Here is a 21,403-nt window from a genome sequence, read left to right as displayed (position 1 = left end):
TTCTTAGAATCATGGCCATTGTAATATTCTAAATCACACATTCTCTTTTGTGAAGGGGATTTTTAAACTATACAGACACAGTTATGATATTCATCATATAAAATCCATGAAGTTATGTTACAAGGGAATTTATCAATCAAGTATTTGATAAATAATCCTGAAAATCACCTGGAAGGCCAGTTTAGCAAGACTTTGTCAACACTGTCAACTTGGCCTTCTTCTTGCCCTTGACGTCCTGTTAGCCGGGAGGTGTAGCATCTTTGTAAAAAGATCTAGCCTAATTCGATTAGTTTTAAGTGGCCCACTAAAGAACAGAGAAGAACCCTTCAAGAGATTCTTAAAACACATAAATTCTGATATTCTTAGGAAACTAGTTTATCTCAATTGTCTGGAAAACTCTATAAAAAATCCTTGAGAAAACTGTTCAGGAGTAAGTGTACGGTGACATATCACTCAGAAGAGACTGCACGGGAAGGCATAAAATAAAGTGCCGATAACTTTGTTGCACCCGCCTTTTGCCAGAACTTAACATGCCTCAGTTTCATTAGGTAAAAACCCTACATGCAATTTGAGAACATCTTCGGCACCACCGTCAGAAAAATCTCCAGTCAAACCAGGAGAAGCCAAGAGAAAATAGGCTGTCAAAATTTTATAAGTTCTTTTTTTCATGCATTTCAATTACAATGAGCACAGATACCTAAAGAGAAAAAGTTTGCAATTCTCCATGCTTACTACGTCAACATGAGAACCACTCTAACAAAATTTTAATTGTCTCGTGCAAGAACCATATTGTTTGATTTTGGATGTGTTTCAGTACAGTGAGAATATTATACTTTTATGCTTTGGCAGACATTCCCAGATCTGAGATAACAACGGAAATTTTTTTTTTTATACAGCCTCAGTCTCACAGGCCAGGTACACCTCACACAGGTATTGTTTTTAAAACACAAAGTGTTAAAATATGCAGCATGCCTCAGGCATGACAGCCCTTCCCTTCACTGCAACACCAAGATATTTGTTCCACTTACAGCAAGCATTTCAGCAGATTGGAAATAGAAAATGTCCACAAGAAAATACAATAAAAGTCCAACTGGCTTGTAAATATCATAAAATTCTAGTCAGAAACCACAACGTGTAACAATCTGAAATAGGCAGCTCCTTTCAAACCAAAACATGATGATCACTTTGAGAATAAAAGGTCAAGGTACCAAGATAAGCAGTGAAGCAGGTATATCCGCTTTAAAGACTCATTTTTAAAATGTGAAAATCTTCCACTTTAGTATTTTAATGCCATTTTCAACCTGAAAACAGTAATTTGGTTACTTAAGTAGGCAAACCAACAAAGCTGGGGTTACTCAGGCTGTGCTCTGCAGATCTAGCTGAAGAATAAGTTTGAAAAGGGAGAGTGATTCCGCACTTTTATAAACGTTTGAAAAAATAATGCTATAACTACCAAATCTAATCGTTATAAAGCAAACGTATCTTTTTAGATTCCACTTTCCCATTAACTGATTTTCATTGTGTTTTATAAAAATATACACTGGCAATGAATACAAAATTTACAAAAATAAATAAACTCTATTCCTTTAGGGCAATTAGTGTAAAAAAACACTGAATTAGACAATTATTCTGACCAGAATCTCCAGGTATTAGCAAATTAATTAGCGCTAGTGGTATAACAAGACAAATCCTGAACACATCAGATAACCATCGGCACTTTCAAACAAAATGACTAGGTATGCACAGAGCACCTGGATGCAGGATAGGAAGGACCCTTTTTTTAAAGCTAAATTTACTGAGCACTCAATGCTTAGGTATTCTGAAGAGGCATTTTTAGGGTGATCTGTTTTTTTTAATTTTATTTATTTATCTTTAGAGAGTAAGGGAAGGAGAGAAGGAGAGAAAATATCAATGTATGGCTGCCTCTCGTGTGTCCCCTGCTGGGAGCTGGCCTGCAACCCAGGCATGTGCCCTGACTGGGAATCGAACCACGATTCTGTGGTTCGCAGTCCCACACTCAATCCACTGAGCTACACCAGCCAGGGCTGATCCCTTCTTTGAAAAGCAGAAGCCATATCTAATCTCCTAAATCTATGTATTGAAGAGGATAAATCCTATATGATGCTTTAAGATGAACATTTCTGCATGAATATTTTATACTCGGGGCACTAGTTACAGAGATTACCATTCCATACGTATACATGTCTTTTTAAAAAACCAGATTCAGGTTAGGGTTTTAGAAAAATCATCCAGTTTATACAGGCAGGGAGATGCACATCATTTCAGGAGAGATGTAAGACTTCATAAAAAATAAACCTTAATTTAGAAATAATTTAATCCTTTACATTTCAGAAAACCAGTCTTACAATTTTTCTACACATTGTTGTCAATAATAGTGTAAACGGACTTAAACCACAGCACATATTTTTTTTTTCTCTGTAGAGGGTGAAAAGTTCATCGAACACTAGTAATGAGTTGTTAATGAGCTACTGGAATTTACCTTCCTTACCGGATGGATCAGCACCGATGTATTAGCAAAGCAGAGTTGCCCCAGAGGAAAAAAAAATAGCATGGCACCTGACTGCTTCTGAGAATTGTCAGTTTGTGAACACGTAAAGTGGAAAACAAATGAGTATTCCCATTCATTTTCTAATTGTTGGTGTCTTTGTGATGGCTGTCTAATAATAAAACCTGTGGCAGTAAGAACTGTTCAGATGGCTCCCAGAGGCTATCCACTTCCTGGAGTGGGGGGCAGCTCGGCCTCTGATTATAAAGGGAAGTCACTTCCATGACTGGGTTATGTTTTATGGTCAAGGGTGAAGGGATTCCATAGACAGGAGATCCCAAATTATTTGATTCTGAATCCATCAAAAGAAAGATTATTGTGAATGGGCTACTTAATTAGTTGAAAGTCCTTAAAGAGAGCTCAAAGAGATTTTCCGGCTGGCCTTTCAGAAAGCAGTAAGCTGCCACGTGTAAGAGGACCTTTGAGAGGGCTTGTGGAAAGGAAACTCAAGTGACCTCTGGCAGCTGAGAATAAAGGGAAGGAGGGTGGTGGTATTCCTTCAACCTCAAGGAAGCGTCAACATAAACTTGAAAGAAGAACAGAAAGTAGCCCAAGAAAGAAATGCAGGCCAGTGAACCATCTCAATGAAGCCCTGTGAGACCCTGAGAAAAGACACAGCTAAGCCATTGGCTAGACTCCTCACCGTGGAAACTGTGAGAAAGTGAATGTACATTGTCTTAAACTCCAAGTTTGTAGAAGTATATTACACAGCATAGAAAATACTAAACTGAAATAAGTAAATGAATCTAGATTACTGAATTCTAAACAAGTGACTCATTCTACCAATCTTCAGATAAAAGGTTTTTATGAAGATTCTGTCTAGTTTGTTTACTTTACTGTACTTTGTTTTTTTAAGATTTTATTTATTTTTATCACTCCACGCTTTACTTTTTCTTTTCCTTTGTTCTCTCACTCAACCTCCTTCCTTCCCTCTTTTGCTCTTTTTTCAAGCGTTTTAAGAAAATCCCAAGTCATTTCACTCCTACATAATCCTCTATAAAATACGGACTTTTTTCCCTCTCTCTCTCTCTCTTTTTTATTCATTTATACTAGAGACAGAAAAGGAGGGAGAAAGAAAGGGAGAGGAACATCTGTGTGTGAAAGATATATCAGTGGTTGCTTCTCTCACACCTCCATCCAGGGACCTGGCCCTCAACCCAGGAATGTGCCCTGACCGTGAACCAAACTGGTGACCTTTTGGTCTGCAGGCCAGTGCTCTATCCACTGAGCTGCACCAGCCAGGGCTCGATCACTGTACTTTAAATTAGTGGTCAGTCTTTGATCTCTTTTGTGTAATCTCATTAACCTCATTTTTTTTTTTTTGGCATAAATGCTGAGGACTGAACAGTTTTCCTAACTACTCTCATCTAACCACAACGTGACACTAGGAGAAAAGCTGATCAACGGGGCACAAGGAGGGGCCACACTTTACGTAATTCCACACACATTTCAAAACTTCAAGATGCATGATGAGTTCTACCATACGTTCCTCTTGAAAAAGTGGAACTGATATTTTAAATGGTTGTGTTAATTTATACTCTTTTTTTTTAAACTCTGAAATATTCATGTATTCATCATGTGATATGTTTGTTGCTCCTCTTCAAAGAAAGAACACACCACTCTAGGTTACACAAGCATCACAGTTACTGCTGAGGTCATTTTAAAGCTGCCAGGTTTACAGTGTGCATCAGTTGCTAGAAATATATTGTCAAAAAGAACATCTAGGAGCTCTCTGACAGAACTGAAATCATCAGGTGACAATGGGCCACTAACATTATTTCTCGGCACACAAGAATGCAAGGCCACTCCCTACATGATATATTTCTTTCTTTTTTTTTATTTTTATATTTTATTTATTTATCTTTTTAGAGGGGAAGGGAAGGAGAGAGGACAGAAACATCCAATGTATGGTTGCTTCTCATGCATCCCCTGCAGGGAATTGGCCCCTGCTGGAAACTGGCCTGCAACCCAGGCATGTGCCCTGACTGGGAATCAAACCGCGATCGTCTGGTTCGCAGGCCCGCACTCAATCCACTGAGCTACACCAGCCAGGGCTACATGATATATTTCTTAATACATGTATATCCTTCGACCAGATAAGGAAAGAAGCCTGGTAGCATACTATGCTCTCATGTAATTTGCAGGTAGCACAGAGGGTTAAAAGAGAGAAAAGCATCAAACATCACCATTTTTCAGAAATATAATGAGATATTTCAAAAATATCATGACAAAAGAAACTAAAACATGAGGCCAGGGGTAGAGCTTTTCAAAAGCAATCCCACAGGCACAAGGGTAACTCAAGCACTGTAGTCTGCTCTTCCCATGAAGGGTACATTCGGAGACCCCAGTGTATCCCTGATACTGTATAGAGTACCAAATTCCAAATACGCTGTTTTCCCTATACATACATTCCTATGAAAAAGTCTAACACACACTAGGCACAGTAAGAGATCAACAATAATGAAATACACAAATTATAAGAATTTTCAATGCACTGTGCTAAAAGTTACGTATTTTTCGAACTATAAGATGAACCCCCCCTCAAATTTGGGAGGAATAATGATTGTTAATGTTACTATGGAGTTCTGTTTACATTTACATTGGTGAAATATTATGTCATTTATGTTATTAAATATTTTACCACATTTTTTGTTTCAATTTTTTTCCTATTTTCCTCCTCTGAAACCTAGGTGCATCTTATGGTCCAAAAAAATGGTGCGTGAATGTGGTCTCTCTCAAAATACCATATCTACCTGGATGTACAAAGTGGATATGCTGGACAAAGGAGTGATTCAAATCCTGGGTGGGACAAAGTGGAACAGTGTGGGATTTCATCCCGCTGGTCGGAAAGGCACTCAATTGAAAAGTGATGAATTCTTTACTCCTGAAATTTTCCATTTTGTCCTTCTGGACTGCAGCGGACCTCAGATCTTTGCAACCATAGAAAGCAAAATCGTAAATGAGGGGGGATGAGCACGCCAAGAAAGATCCAGTGTATGGGACACTGAAGACCGAGTTGTTAGGAAATAGCCGGGTGCCGAGCAGTCAGCTGTGACGAGGTGCTAAAGCGAGGAACTCTCCCTCACGGGCGGTTTCCCTGTCTAGTTAGGAGCAGAGACAAACAGGAACTCAGATCACCTCACTCCACTAAATTCTCCACCTTCCACTCAAACTACACAAGGCCTGACAGAAGAAACACCTGCTTGAGTGTGGTTGGTGGGGTAATGATACAGGTGCAGTAATTTATAGTTTCCATTTGAACATTTCCCCTAAATGTCATGTGACATGCTTGAGTGTGGTAAGGTTACGTTACAGAATTACATGCTTCTGATTTTGTAACAAAAGATTCTGTAGTAAATACGGGGCGTTATTTGCGCCGGACCCTGCGTTTGCTCAGTGCTTCCTACGTGCCAGCGCTTTCCATGAATTAACATTCTCAACTCTCGCAAAAAACCTTATGCGGTTTTATCCGTGGTTCACTTGCTCAAATCACCCAGCTAATAACAGGTAAAGCTGCGATTTCAACCCATACTTTAACCAACCAGGCAAGTTCCATAAGAGAATTTAGCCCTAATGTTCCAAAAGCATCCATTTTCAAGAATCCGAGGTTCCTCTGTGGTACTCATGGCGAACCATTTTTGAGAGAGCAAAAATAAAGAGTCACTCAAATCATTATCTGCATTCTGTAGTTCAGCTGAGGAAACCCGATTGGAAGGACTGCTGCCGCCTCACAGTGATCACCTTCCAGAATTCCAGTACTTCCCCCGCCATTCCAGACTGTCTACGACGAGTCCTCGGAACTCCCAGGACAGAGTAGCCTGTTTCTGGCTTTGCCGGCTGGCTATCAACACAGTAGCAACTTTGGGGGGCAAGTGCAGCAATACTGAATCACCACAGGGTTTGAAAGATGTGCAAGAGAGTTATCACAAGCCTCAAAGTGGGCAAAAATATTAAAATTATAATTAGCAAGGAGATATCCTATCCCGAAGATTTTAATGGTGCGGTCGCTCCTAGTAAAATCAACACTCCTTTATATGTACGACAGCTCTTCTGGATTCTAAAAAGCATTTTCAGTTTTATAATGTCTTCTAAATGTGTCCTACATACATATAACACATCTGACTCCATGTGGATATTTCACTAGTGTGTATATATTATATTAACATGTAAAGTGCTATATTACTATATAATACATAAACATTATATAATACACACATATATTTTATGTGTTATCCTGCAGTTAGGGTGGTGGTGTAGAGGAAACAAAAAAGGAATAAAGAGAGAGAGACCCTGAGCAGTCTGGTGACCCCAGATTTTAGGACTGCATGCATATTAGGAGAACAGAACCCCAGGAGCCAATCGACTTCACTCGTGTGGAAATCCAGAAGGGGCAGAGTCAAATCCAAGGCCTGCAACCCCCGAACCACCCCTCTGTCACGGTCATTTACACCCGGGGACTCAGCTGGCTTTCCAACACGGCACACAGACAGGCCGTGTCACACCCGATAACTTACCGAGACAAATGGACCTCATCTAATTATCATGCATGGTTGGCCCTGTGATGAGTTACCTTTCCCCTATGTTTATTTATTACCATTGAGTATTGATATAAATTCTAAACAACTACTCATTGGCAGGCCTTGACATGATGTGCATCGATCTCCTGGGAACTGAGTTACACATGCATGATAAAATTTTACCTCAGGAAAATTAATTCTGATTTCTACATTTACATTGACAGGAAATTCAGATATTTTGCAAAACAGCCAAGCTTAAATGTTTAATTCCGAGCGATGCGCAAAATGCCCACTGTACCCGTCCTCCTGAGGCTTCGCAGGGCTCCTCAGTCTGTCCCTCTCAACATTTTCACAAATGCAAATTTAAGTCAATGCTAATAGCATGTCATGGAAAGGAAGGGCTGATATCTTTATGGTGACAAACATCCTAAGTAAGAATTTTACACATTCTTTTCTGGGGCAAATGTCAAAAAGGCAGGCTCCTGGCACTTGAAAACCATGCTGCTTCAATCATGGTTGTGCTCATTAGTCATGGTATTGACGTCTAGTTTCATCAAAATCTCTCTTATGTCCACAGATCGATTAAAAATGTGTAGCAGACGTTAAGTGGGTTTTTTTTCTACCCCAAAGAGAAGAGTGTGTGTAAAAGGCTGACCTCTGTTTGTACTGGAAAGTGGAGGGGTGGGGTTAAATGAGTGTGACTAATCATTAGTTGGATGAGGCAAATGAAAACTAGCCTTTTTCAGGATGCTCTTGGCAGATTTTTACTGACTTCTGTGTTGGTTGCTAACGATGTGACTGGTCTCAATTTTACCCTTCTGTGCTCGCCCAGTTGGGAGAGTTGTCTGGAATCATTTCTCTAAACATCATGGGCAGATCCCTTTATTAACTTTCAAATACTCTGACTTGAAGCAGAAAACTCACATTTTTCTTTGACAATGAGAGGTTGTCAATGGCAACGTTAATACTTTTAAAAGTAGACGTGGCACGGTTATACAACAGGTGTTGGCTGAAATGTCAATATAAAATACATCAAAAACTTCATGGTTCTGCTTTCTTCATGGTCTCTTTTCGAGTACAGGTTGTGTCTCTAACCTGGAGACAAAACACTTCACTCAGTCAAGTTCACTGCATCCCTCTTTACGATTAAAAGTGATACAAGCTTTAGAAAGAGACACTTTAAAGTGTCTAGCATAATAATCTAATCACTTTGTTGTTTCATCAACTTTGTTATTTCTCAAAGGCAGAAAAATCACACGTGGTACAAATAATAAAGCCAACAATAAAGCCATTAATAAATAAATTAGTGGTTTAATAATAAAACCAATAAACAGTCCTTCAGAGTTCTGCATGCATCCTCTCATCAGACCCTCACAGTATAACACTGGAATTCTTGATAACTGGATATTATCCTTGTCTGGCAGATGGAGGAATCGAGACTTAGAGTTGGTTTGACTCTACATTAACCCCTTTTTCCCTGGAATTCACGGCTGGGATGGTCAGCCAGTCACAGCTGAACCAGTCAGGTAATGGATGCTAATGTGTCACAGCTGCTACTGTAGATAGAGTAGCAACGAAATTCAGCAAGTGTAGGACTCTGGAATTGAGCTGCTTGAGATCAAATTCTGCTCCTAAGAAAATTCAGAGTTCTTCATACTCTAACTTCGCTCATCTATAAAACATGGATGATAATAATGCTTATCTTTGGGGACTAAGGTGGAAATTGGATGAGTAGGAAAAACATGCAGAGTATTCATTCACAGTGCCTAGCATAAAGAAGAGGCTCCAAATTGTCAGAAAGCAATATTATAATATGTAAAGAGAATTGTTAGTAATAGCGACCATGCATTCTGCAGGTAGAGACATCAAAATTAGCTCAAGTCAACTGTGAATACCTGAGAGAAAAAAAAGAGCAAAGTCACAAAAGGGAAAAATACAAAGCCCACCCTAACTCTTCTCACCCGTTGTCACAAACCACAAGGGTGAGTTTTCCACACTGCACTGGAACCAATGAGATCAACATCAATTCACAGATCTGCTGGCATGTGTAATCCTAACCATTCATTCAGTCATCTCGGAGGCCTGGGGAACTGCTGTGATGGCGGCTGCCAGTAATTTCCAGACCTTCAGGAGACCTGAGATGCCTCTTTAAGGGGGGACCAGAAACTTGCTCTGCAGGAATATTCCATTTGTTAGTGGTTTCTTATCTTATCAAATTTATCATTTTGTTTTATTGGCAAGGAACTGTTCCAAATCAAATTTCTGCCTTTTGCTAAAGAATGAATATAGGGTGGGGGAATACAGTGTAGGAGTAGACCTCCCCTATTTGTCAAAAAATTAATACATAAATAATGATAAATTGCCAAAATATGAACTATTTCCTCTTTTTGTTGTTTCCTTTTCATTGATATTTCTTTCAACCATAGGTACATAGACTTATTGAATCTGGTAACATTTTGCAAAACTACAGGGACCTTCAAAATAATAATGTCTCTTAAAAAAAGAAGTGAAAGAAAAATAAAGATAAAAAAGGATCAAATGTTGCTGTGTCTAAAGGGAGTAGAGTAGTGAACCGGAGTCTTACTACCAAGAAAAACTATCTTGTCATTCTGGCTTGAGAATGGAATATGTAATTTGAGACATTCCTCCAAAAACATCTCCACTAAATTGAAAGGGTATCTAGTCTATATTCCAACCATCTGCTTTAATTCTCAAGGCTGTCTCGCATTTCAAGCTATTTTGTAAGACATTGTTTTTCTTCTTGATCCTCTCCTTACCTGCCGGTCAGAGCACTCACTCACCCACCAATTGTGGTCTCTCATCTCTTTCATCTCTCTGCCATTTGTTCTTCCTCCGATGTCTTCAAAGCTCCCCTCTGGTAACACGTGCTTTGTTGTCACTACACGTCCCCAACCCCAGGGGCCATTTTCTAAGAACTGCCTCTTCCTCCACCCATGCTAATAGCAACTGGACTGTAGCAATGGAATGAGACTGGACCAGGGTATGGAGAAGTGACCCAAGCTCTGGCAACTGGAGTCCTTTTCCCAAATCCCATCTTCTGATCACAACTAAATGGCGTGTAACCAGCCATCTGGACCATATGGAGACTGTCAACATTTCTTTAGGAGGCTACATTTTGGACTGAAATTCCAGTCTCAAACTGGTTCAAAGCTTTGATGGAGAGAACATAAACTCTCACAGCTATACAATACCAGGAGCACTGGAAAGCAGATAAAACCAATTGACAGTGAAGAGAGAAGAATGAGGGGTCAAACAAACAAACAAAAACTTCTAGGCTGGAGCAAGAGATGATCCTAGCGGCAGTCCCACCCCTTTCTACAGTTGTTGGCACATCCTTGACCTTGACTCTCATAATTTATCATTCAGCACCACTAAACTGAAAAATATTTCCCTTTTGGTTCAAGATAGTCCTATGGTTTTCTACTACTACTATTTGCAATCCCAAACAGCCTAATATAACTCCTATTTTTAAACAAAGCAAAAGAGTGTTATATTTCTTAAACTGTCTTCCTCTAAGCTTAGTATACATTTCTTTCCCTGTCTTCGCATCCTTGAAAGGACAATCTACACTTGCTGCCTTTGCTAGTCTTAGCTGCTACCAACTCCTAAGGCACTGAAATCATGTTTCAGTCAGCAGCACACTGCCGAAACTGCTCTCACACCCTCAATGGCCTGGTGGCCTCCTTAAAGGGCTCATCTTTTCTCATGTCTCTGCAAAATGAAACTGTAAACCAAGGTTCTTCTCTGCAAACTCACAGCACGTATCATGACAGATACTAAATAAATATTTGCTAAATAAATGAATGAACCTTTTTTCTGGCTTCCAAGAATGCTCTCTGGATTTGTCTCCAATGCACCTTCAGATACATTTTCTAATGGCCTAACATCATCTACAGAAACACTGCTAACTCAGAATGTCCAACAGTGAGCCTATTACCTTCACTCCCACCACCAACCTGGTACTCCTCCTGTGTTCTCTAGTCTACAAAGTTCAATGAAACATGATCTACGTGTTAGAGACCTTATATTCCTTATATTAGAGACCTTATATCAGCTCTTCTCCACTGATTCCCCAAATCCCAGAACCCACAGGACCTGACACATTACTGCTGCTTCGTATTTCATTCCTGTTTCCGGATCACCACTGTTCTCTTTTAGACCTTGGCCATCTCCCACCCCGGGAATGCTGCAGTGGCCCACCAACTGCTCCTCTCACTGCCTCTGCCTCTGTCTTTAATCCATCTTCTGGATGGATTAAGCCACAATTCTTTTTAACATAAAAATCCTAGGGTAAAGGCCAAATGTGAGTATGCAGAGCTGGGCCACCACAAACGTCNATCAGCTCTTCTCCACTGATTCCCCAAATCCCAGAACCCACAGGACCTGACACATTCCTGCTGCTTTGTATTTCATTCCTGTTTCCGGATCACCACTGTTCTCTTTTAGACCTTGGCCATCTCCCACCCCGGGGAATGCTGCAGTGGCCCACCAACTGCTCCTCTCACTGCCTCTGCCTCTGTCTTTAATCCATCTTCTGGATGGATTAAGCCACAATTCTTTTTAACATAAAAATCCTAGGGTAAAGGCCAAATGTGAGTATGCAGAGCTGGGCCACCACAAACGTCCCATGCGGTGAACACTGCTTGTCTCCCTTCGGGTCATGTAGAAAGATGGCACTGATGCAACAATTTTATAATTGTTGGGTCAAACCAGTGATCCAGTCACATCAACATCTCTTTCCACCCGGGAGCCCTAGGCCTACCATGGGACAGACCATGTGTCCTCAGCACACTGCGTGCTTTCACTTGGTCATGTTTTGATGGGTCCTATTGCTTCAGTCAGCTTGGAATTGTGAATGCCTTCCTTTGGGACTGTCTTTTTCAGTTTGGATTCTCAGAATGGAGTTCAGTGCACTGTGTAAGTTGTACTGAATAATGATCATTGCATTAATCATTGAATTAAATTGAATTTGATGTTAACATATATAAAACACATGTAATAATATTAATTATATTATTAATATAATAAACATATATTAGTTTAATATAACATTAAAGAAACAACATAAATTAAAATTATTTTTAAATATGATGCATGATATACTTTGAGGTCTACTTCAATCTTCAGTAGAATCTACAGAACCCTACGTACCTGCAAGTTATTTCCATTTCTTATAATACAGGGTCTGGCAGAAGTAAGGTTTGCTTGAGCGTGGTTGGTAGGGCAGTAATATGGGTGTTAATAATTTATAGTTTTAATTTGAATATCTCACCTAAAATTTCATATGGTATGCTGGAGTGTGATATTGTTATGTTACAGAATTTCATGGTTATGATTTTGTAATAAAACAGGAACGTTATTACAAGACCCTGTATAATGGAAAAAAATGTACTAACAGACTTTTTTATTATTAGCACTTAAGCTTTGAAGAAAGTTACACTAACACTTCTTATCCCATAAACCACTTCCACAGGGTTTTATTAAAGATAAAATGTTTGCCCTGGCTGGTGTGGCTCAGTGAATTGAGTACCAGCCTACAAACCAAGGTGGGGCTGGTTCAATACCCAGTCAGAACACATGCCTGGGTTGTGGGCCAGTTCCCCAGCAGGGGGCACTTGAGAGGCAACCACACATTAATGCTTCTCTCCATCTCTTTCTCCCCGCCTTCTCCTCTCTAAAAATAAATAAGTAAAATCTTTTAATAAGAATTTTAAATAAAATGTTTAATTGCTTTTCTTGAAATCTAGACAATTTTATTGTCTTTGGTTTCTAAGGTGAATTTCCATATATAAATATTTGAATATCTAAAAAATGAATGTTATGTTCAGTAAATAGCATTTCCAGGATAACCAAGCGCACATGGGAAAAAAGAGGTGGGATTTAAAATAACCAACTCCCACCTTCAGCCTCTTTAGTTTTGTAATCCAAGGGTCCCTTTGCCCCACTTACACATGCATCATCGCTCACAGCGTATTTACAACGCTTCTCGATCACTGTTTTAAAACAAGAGCTTTTCCCAGTTTGCTTATGCCCATTTATTTTACTGAGCCAGTCTTCCTTGAATCCTTAAAATAAGACACCATTAACATCGACCCATCCCTTTACCTAGTCTGACAGTAGGCACCTTATACAGAGAATTATTTTATTAGCTCTCTCCCCTTTTCCCGAATTATCCCCACAGTATGTGAGCAAATGTCAGTTTTGTCATTTGACAATGTTGCTAAACGTTTTGGTTATGTATTACAGACCTATCTGTGCACCAAAATACGTCAAAAATTTCCGTAGAGAGACATGTCCAGTGGTGAAAGGAAGGACCCTAAAACAGGGAGAGAAGAATCCAGTGAGGAGGATCCGGAACTGAGGTCTGGTCTCAGGTTGTTTGCAACAAAACAAACCAAAAATTCCCCATTTGACCTAATATTGTATGCAAATAATAAATTATAATTAATACTAAATAAGTGTGCATAAGAAAGAGAGAACTAGCAATTAGTTATTTAACTCAAAGAATTCATAATTAGCCAGGAGACCACCGCAATAAATTTTTAATTACTCAGAAAAAGAACTTCAAATTGACAATAAGATTATCCCTAAATCTGAAGCATTTAAAATGGACAACATTATTCTCCACTGCCATCATGTCTAGTTTAGTAGTTTCTTCATATATGATACAGACTTTAAAATATATCTTAATTTTTTTTATTCCAGAAGAAGCATATGGTAAAAAAAATCAGTAGAAGCAAATGTTAAAGTAACATTTAGCCAGAAATATCCCACATTCATATTCAAATAGAACTTTAAATATTGCTTCATATATAACAGCCTGATTCTGAATTATTGAAATTAACTGTAAAAGTGCACCAGTTTGTTGAGGCCACAATGTCAATCTTTCCCTTGTTTATAATCTTGTTAGAATCTGTAAAAAGGGCAAATTTTAAAGGAGCAAGAATCATTTGACTCACTTTTTAGATTGCTAATAGTAGTTTATTCATGTGTATTAAAATAGTACAAAATATGAATGCCTACAAGGAAAATACATCTAGAAGTTTATATTTTACAAATAGAATGTTAAAACAGTGGGTACATTTATCTTTCATTACAAAAATATCACAATGCCAAATATTCTTACAAATTTCAAAGTATCCCATATCTAAGTGGCAGAAATAAAATTGCTTAGCATGTAAAGACCTTTTAATAGGTACCCAATATTCCATGTGCAATAGTTTCTTTCTCATACTTAACTTGTTAAAAGATGGCAAAACTATCTTTAGAATCACAGTTGTATTGTTAATCATCAATTATGTTAATAACCCACCACTATATGACCTAAGCATATTCAAGTTATTTCATAAGCAATATCTCATTTGATTTTCTTTACAAGTTATTCTAAATGCTAGTGTTACAAAAATATTTTGAATGACATTTAACTCCTAAAAACAGTTGTGGATTGTCAGAGATCTTAAAGCATGAGCATGTACTTAATATACTTACGTTACTGAGGGTCCTTTCTACCCTGAGAAACCACTTGAAGTTTTTAAAAATACATGTGTGCACACACATACATATGTAGTATAGTGTGGGGCAAAAGTAGGTTTATAGTTTTGAGTATGCAAAACAGTTTATTCTTGAGCTATTATTTATGACTTATTGTATTATTCTCCATACAAACTGTGAGCATACTTTTGCCCCAACCTGTGTATATTTGCACACACATAAATTATTATTAAGTAGAATACTATAAAAATATAAGCTAGACAATTTACTTAATTATGCAACATTACTATTTTAGACCCTCAAAGAAAAGATTTGAAATACAGGATTTTTAACAAAGTGCTATGTTTTCCCTCAACTGACACTGAAGTCAATACCCTCTTTCTTTCAACTCTGTAAACAATATGACACAACCTGTGATTTTCCTCTTCTTGTGCACACAGGAGAAAAAATGAATCATGTTAGCTACATGTTGCCTAGCTCAGTGTAGCTCAAAGTTTACTGGAAAGCAACCGTATGAAAGGCTCAGGAGCAGCTGTACTACGCAGACAGTCCATGAAAAGGACTGGCGGACACAGTGTGATACAGTGCCTGGTGCACACCAACAGCCTTATGTGAAGGCGGAGTGGATGAAACACAGCAGAGTACTTGCCCCACAGTGAGCAGCTTACATGCTTTTTGAAATACTACAACAGACAGCTCTTTTGTTACAAATGATGAAAGGTTGTCACTTTCAACACAGTAAAATGTTACTTCTCACAAATACTGAAACAAATTCTGATTTCTTTTCAAAATTCTAGTTAACCATGTTTATGCTAGAACTGATTATGTCCATATATGTAAGACACTGAAGGAAATCAACAAATTGGCAATTTGCCTAAAATATATTTTACTTTAACCATTTAAATCTCCAGTTTAAAACAGTTTGAACACACATGAAAGAAAACAAGACGTGGATTCAGAAGAACAGACTACTTACTTGGAAATAGACATGTACACTGAAAATCGGGGCAAAGAAAAGAACCTTCTGTGTATGTGCTTTGTGCAATGACACTCTAAAGAACACATCAGATAATAGTTTATTATGCGTGCAATTTTAAAGTTATTTTAGAATTCCTAAATGCTTTGTTATTTCTTATGAATATATACCTTTAAATATAAATACTAAATTTGAATACATAATTTGCACGTATCATTTACGTTTTTGCAAAACCTTACCATGTGTAAACCCTATAAGGGAGAGTGTTTTATTATGCTATTTGTCAACACTAGAGATATAACAGAAAGCTGTCTATACAGTAAGGTTTCTTGACAGAAACAGTACTAAATGTTTTATCTTTTTCAAAGTAAACAACTTGCTTTAAATTCTGGTTTTATATGTATTTAGTAAATTTAAATTAGTAAAAGCCATCAAAATAAAGGCACATTTTATCTACTTGTTATAAACCATAATCAGCTCAGAATTTTGTATATTTCTAAAATTTGTTTTTGGTTTATATCCATAGCCATTGGCCTAATGCTCTTTCAAATTCCAATGCACAGAGCAACATGTATACCTATGCATAAACATTAATAAATTTCATATCCCATGGCTACTTATATGGAAAAATAGAGCTACTGTTGCATATTTTAAACACGCACCTGTGGAATAATAAACATCACGTTCTTAAGCTGATGAGAACAAACTAAAGATCTAATATAATGATGTATTAATGTTCACAGTTTGGAGGTTTTATTTTATATTTAATAGTTTATCTCATATTTTATCATAAGACACATTTTTGTACACATAGTATGTGAATGGTAATCGCTAAGCCCAAGTGAGAATGATTAGGTCACTTCTAACACACAGAAACGATGTCTAATCCAATGTCATATCCGTTCCAATAACATAAAAAATATTCTTTTTGGCAAATTTTCAGTTAAAATTTGTCTAATAATAGAAAAAATATACATCTAAAATATTAAAACCCGAGAACTATTCTTTTTAAGATGCTGTTTATTTCATGTATATTCTTACGAATACATTTATCCCATTACACCGTGTTCTTCATACATCAATGTTCTCTCAGCCAATTATACCTGCTTAAGTGGCATTTTGATATGACTGATAAAAGTTTAACATGAAGAGTGGTTATAACTACAATGTTTAAAAAAACTGGATTTGTAAATGGATTCTACAATTAAGAGAGACAGGTTAAAATTAACATTAAAATACTGGCTAGCATACACATTACTCTAAGTTTTAAAATAGAAATGTTTTCACATGTGCGTCAAGAAATTATTTCTAGAACAAGTGAGAGTTCCATTTTTGAAAATATATTTTAAACTACCAATACAACATGTGTATACTATAACATGGAAATTATGTATTTTTCATTGACATATACACCAATTGCATTAGGTAGTTGCTACCATATGGCATATTTATGTTTCACACTTTATTGAGACAGTCATTTCCTCAAGAAAAACCTAACCTAGCAAAGCACTGTATCAGTTCCTTTGTCTGAAGGAACCCATTATTTTAGTATTAACACTTGGAGCACTTTAACTACTACTTTAATCCAGAAGTATATGCTACAAGAACGTATGAGAAAGGAGCGAGTAGAAAAATTAAAGATATTAAGAATGATATATTTTTTGTTTTATCATAAGAAAACTTAAGCCCTTGGTATTATAAACACTCTTTAAAAAAACACAGAACTCCTAACTGTAATTCGGTCCCACTCCAGTCAGTGCACAATTTTATAGTGTGCCGATGGCATCCTCTTCTGATAATCAAAACTTCTTATATTACCTTTCCTCTGAAAAGTAAAATTGTCAAAACACAAAAGGATTTACTAATGACTTTCAGAGAAATTTATACATAGAAGCACAATAATGTGCCTTTAGTGAATGGTATATATAATCTTACTTCAGTTTTCATAAACCTGATATTTTCCCCCCAAATTTGAGATTTATCCTGATCTCAACACTCCATACGAATTATTGTCCTTCCAGAAAAGCAAATGGCATCACATCTTGTTGAAAATAACGCTGCATTTTTAAAGATTTTATAAAATTTATTCAGGAATCTAACATGAAGTACAGACATCAATAATCATTTTTCCTCTCCTCCGAAGATGCCGTTACTAACTTTACAAATAAATAAGTGAAGATGCAGAAGCCTTACAAAAATACTGTTACTATTATCTACAGGAAGCTGACTTGGAGATACAAAACCTTTTGTTAAGCTTTTATTTCATGAATGTTTCAAATAATTTGAAGACATTACATTCCCATTGCTAAAAAATAAATTTCTAATTCTTTCAAAGAAAAGAAACTGTGGTTTCCTAATTCTTATTTTTGCCCACTATTTATTTTCTTTCTTGTCCCTAGTAAATATCTGACCATAAAAAAATGAGTTATTCTGGTTTTAGAAAATCATTTATTGCAGCTGTCCTTAATATAAAAATGTTTACCATGCATGGTATGTTCAGGAATAAAAGGTGGTATTTTGTTGGAGTTTAAAGTCATAGTTTCCCCCAAAGGTGTGATGATGCATTCCCTCAAATGACAGAAATATTGATAAATTGTCAGTTAAAAATAAGACTTTAAAATTGTGTAAACTAAACACACGGACTCCTCTTCAAAGAGCCACTTCTTTATTTGACACAAAATGCAAGTGAGCCATTTAAGGTTTTGTTGTATAGGCCAAGCTAAAAATAAATAAATAAATAAGACCATAATTTTTTTAATAAGAGTAAAGAATTTTAAAGCATCTTTAAGGTCATCCTTACTTTTCTCATGTTTCAAAATATCTGCTTGGACCATGCTGCCAATTAAATGAAGATCTACAGATGGTACTTTCCTTTTTGCTTCTTAATAAAAAAGGATCTGCAATCACTTTTATGGAAAATTGTCTAAAAAGAAACATGACTGTAAATCAGTGACGAAAATATTAGACACTTCCCTTCTCTGGGTTTGAATGTGCAACCGTCAGATACTTGCACTGACACCTAATGTAAAAAATGCTTTAAGCTGAATCTTAAATAATAGCTTCAGAAGGGTTTCAACTGGTAAAGATTCATTGTTAGCATCCTCCCAAAACTCCAGTACTCAGCACTCGGCCAACAAGAGGACAGCAAATAATTCCCAACATCCTAAATACCGGGAAGGCTACCTTGGGCTTTGTTTTTGTTATGTAAAATGCATTAAAGTGACTCATCCACTTAACAGTACCTACTCTCAGAAGCTTTAAAGCAGCTTCAAGAACTAAAATAAATGCTTTCCCAGAATGCCTGATAGGCTATTCAGCGCACTTAAAAATATGTATGTATTTTTATGTGCCACTGACTTTGAATCTTTTTTTCAGCCTAAGAGAGGAAAGAATTATTTTTCATTCCCTTCCTGCCGTGTGATTACACGGCTACCTTTAAACATTCTATTTCCAGAATAGCAACGAGGTTGTTTTTTTTAAAGTTATTTTAGAAACGTTAAAAATAAAAGAAATCGCGGGACTCTCTGGTAATTCTCAGGCCCTCCCTCAAAAAATAGGTTCTGTTCATTCTAAGGACAGGAACCGCGTGTCTTGCAGCCCTTGGTTGGATGCTCCAAATTAAAGGTTAGGGCCGTTGGAGAGCGAGGTCCCCATCCCTGTGAGACCCCTGGGTGGACGGTACTCTGCCGCGGGGAGTGGTGACACTTCTTATCAGAAAGGCTGTCAAGTGCGCCCAGGAAACTGGGATCTAGACGAGTCTGGACACTCCAGGAATCGGAGAGCATCCCAGAGGCCAAGTGCGCGGCACAAGTCCAGCCTACACTGACAAGCCTGAAATTACCTATTTGTAACATACCCAGCCAAAACACAACTTTTTATTAGAGCAGGTTTGCCGAGAGCGGCTAGCCGGCGGGAAACTTTCTTTCCCCCAGTACCTATAAACTCTTCACGTCCGAGATTCCTTTCGGAGCTGGGTCCAGGCACGGCGAGTCGTCGGCGGACGCTCCCAGGGAGCGCGCGGCCAGCGCGGCCGGCCCCTCCGACTCGCCGGTCGGAGCCCTCGCCCGCCGCCAGCCGCGCGCACCTCCCGCGCGGCCTCCCGGGCTCCGAGCCCGGCTGCGTCCCCACCCCCCACGGGCAGGAAAGCCCCGCGATTCGGGGACGGACTCCCGAGCCCAGCTCCGGCGGCAGCCTCGCCGGCGCCCCTAGCCCTGCCGGGCCCGGCGACTTACGTGATGGCCGAAGGGAACGGCTCCTCAGACGAGGGGCGGATCAGCAAAGATTGGAAAAGTGTCAGAGTCAAGGCCAGCAGGCAGCCAGCAGCCATGTTCGCGATCGAAGATCAATCCCGCCTCCCTCCCCAGCCGGGGAAGGGACCGGGGCTGGAAACCGCCGGAGCAGAAGGAGCACTCCCGTCCGGGCCGCGGACGTCTGGAGGGCCGGCGCGCCCGGCCGGGGCGCGGACCGGGCTGCGGCGGGGGCGCGGCGCGGGGACGGGGCGGCGGCGGGCGGACCCTCCAGCGCGGGTCTGCAGCTCAGCGCCGAGGCTGCCGCGCCTCCGCCGCCATCAAGGGCGACTTTGGAAACCGACCTGGGCGAGCCTTCCAGCGCCCGCGCACTCTCACTATCTTCTCTCTCTTTCCCCCTCTCTATTTCTTCCCTGATTTATTCCCCTGATTGCCGAGGAGAGGGAGGCGGGGGCGGAGGGGGGATGGCGGCTCTTGGGAGGGGTGTGGGGGTGGATGTCGGAAAGCGGGGAGGGGGGGGATGGCAGGCGGAGAGACTTGTGGCAGCGAGAGGCTCCGTCTGGCTTCTCCCCGCAAGTCAGAGGGAGGTGGCTGGGGGTGGGCAGCGGGAGGGCTGGGCGTCAGAGCAATCGGGCGGGGACCGGCCGGGAGCAGCCCTCCTTACAAGGCAGAAAGGAACTCTTAAAGTCGGCGCCCGCTGGCTCCCGCCGCCCGGAGGAGGAGCGGACCCAGCCCCGCGGGCTCCCAGGGGACAGCCAGCCGCCCAGCGGGCATCAGGCTGCAGAGGCTCCAGCCCACTACTTGGCTTGCGTCTTCGGGGTTTATTTTTGCACAGGCAGGCTGCGTGCCCCGAGCTCTTTTCCCGGGCGCAGAATCCATTGGCAAGCCTGGGAATCGTGAATAAGTGATTTGACAACAAATGTAGGAGGGGGTTGTATTTGCATTTTAAAGCACCGTTTTTGACTCTCAACCAGGTGGCACTATTTATTTGCCCAGCGGTGCCAGAAGCTAGAGCCTCTGAAGTGGCTGAATGCCAGTTGCGCCAGCGGCCCCACCCCAGGTACTGTTCACCTGGCGAGGACAGAGCCTCGGGGTCCAGGCCGATGAATGGTCGGAGAAGCACCTGATGCTGTAAAATCTTCCCAGTCCTGCCATTCAGTAGGACAAAGGGGTAGAGGGACGAATTGTCCAACCGGGGAGGACAGTGCTGCGAAAAGGGCTTTTGTGCCAACCTAGGGAGACTACTTGCAGAAGGTTCCAAACGCCCTGCTTTCGCCACTGGTCTGTCCTACCTTGACAAGGTTGCTGCAGGGTGAGTTCACTTTGGCCATGTGAGAAAAGGGCCCGAAATGTGGAGGAGAAATTAAGGAAGGGGTGGAGAGCTAAAGAGGAGCAATGCGGAACCAATTTCACCTCCACCCCTGGAGAAGCAGTGGTAGGCCTTCTCCTAGGAAGAACAGAAGGGTCTTGGAATAGGCCTTTTCCAAACGTACAGGCCTTCTTTAGGAGGAAGGTGCGTCAGGAGTGGAAAGATTTTCTTGAACATCTTACATTCTTAAGTGTATTTAGAGCACTTCTGACATGA

The 21,403-nt window shown here is 39.8% G+C and overlaps 1 protein-coding gene across 6 annotated transcripts in view; it reads right to left on the bottom strand.

Annotated features, from left to right (window-relative positions):
* Positions 1 to 20,292, bottom strand: part of CACNA2D1 (calcium voltage-gated channel auxiliary subunit alpha2delta 1) — a 472,005-nt gene extending 451,713 nt beyond the window's left edge. For 5 of the 6 annotated variants that reach the window (XM_037066146.1, XM_037066147.1, XM_037066149.1 and 2 more), the window contains exon 1: positions 19,804 to 20,291. In XM_037066146.1, the coding sequence (XP_036922041.1) occupies positions 19,804 to 19,898 (95 nt within the window). In that variant the 5' untranslated portion in view covers positions 19,899 to 20,291. Of the gene's footprint in view, positions 1 to 19,803 lie in introns of all 6 variants that reach the window. The other variant, XM_037066145.1, reaches the window with a different exon arrangement.
* Between the last annotated feature and the right edge of the window lie 1,111 nt (positions 20,293 to 21,403).

Source organism: Sturnira hondurensis, unplaced genomic scaffold (genome assembly GCF_014824575.4).
Source record: "Sturnira hondurensis isolate 20B ecotype Veracruz unplaced genomic scaffold, ASM1482457v3 Scaffold0016462, whole genome shotgun sequence".
NCBI lineage: Eukaryota > Metazoa > Chordata > Mammalia > Chiroptera > Phyllostomidae > Sturnira > Sturnira hondurensis.
The sequence above is the reverse complement of the archived record's forward strand: the minus strand, read 5'-3'. Positions and strand labels throughout refer to the sequence as shown.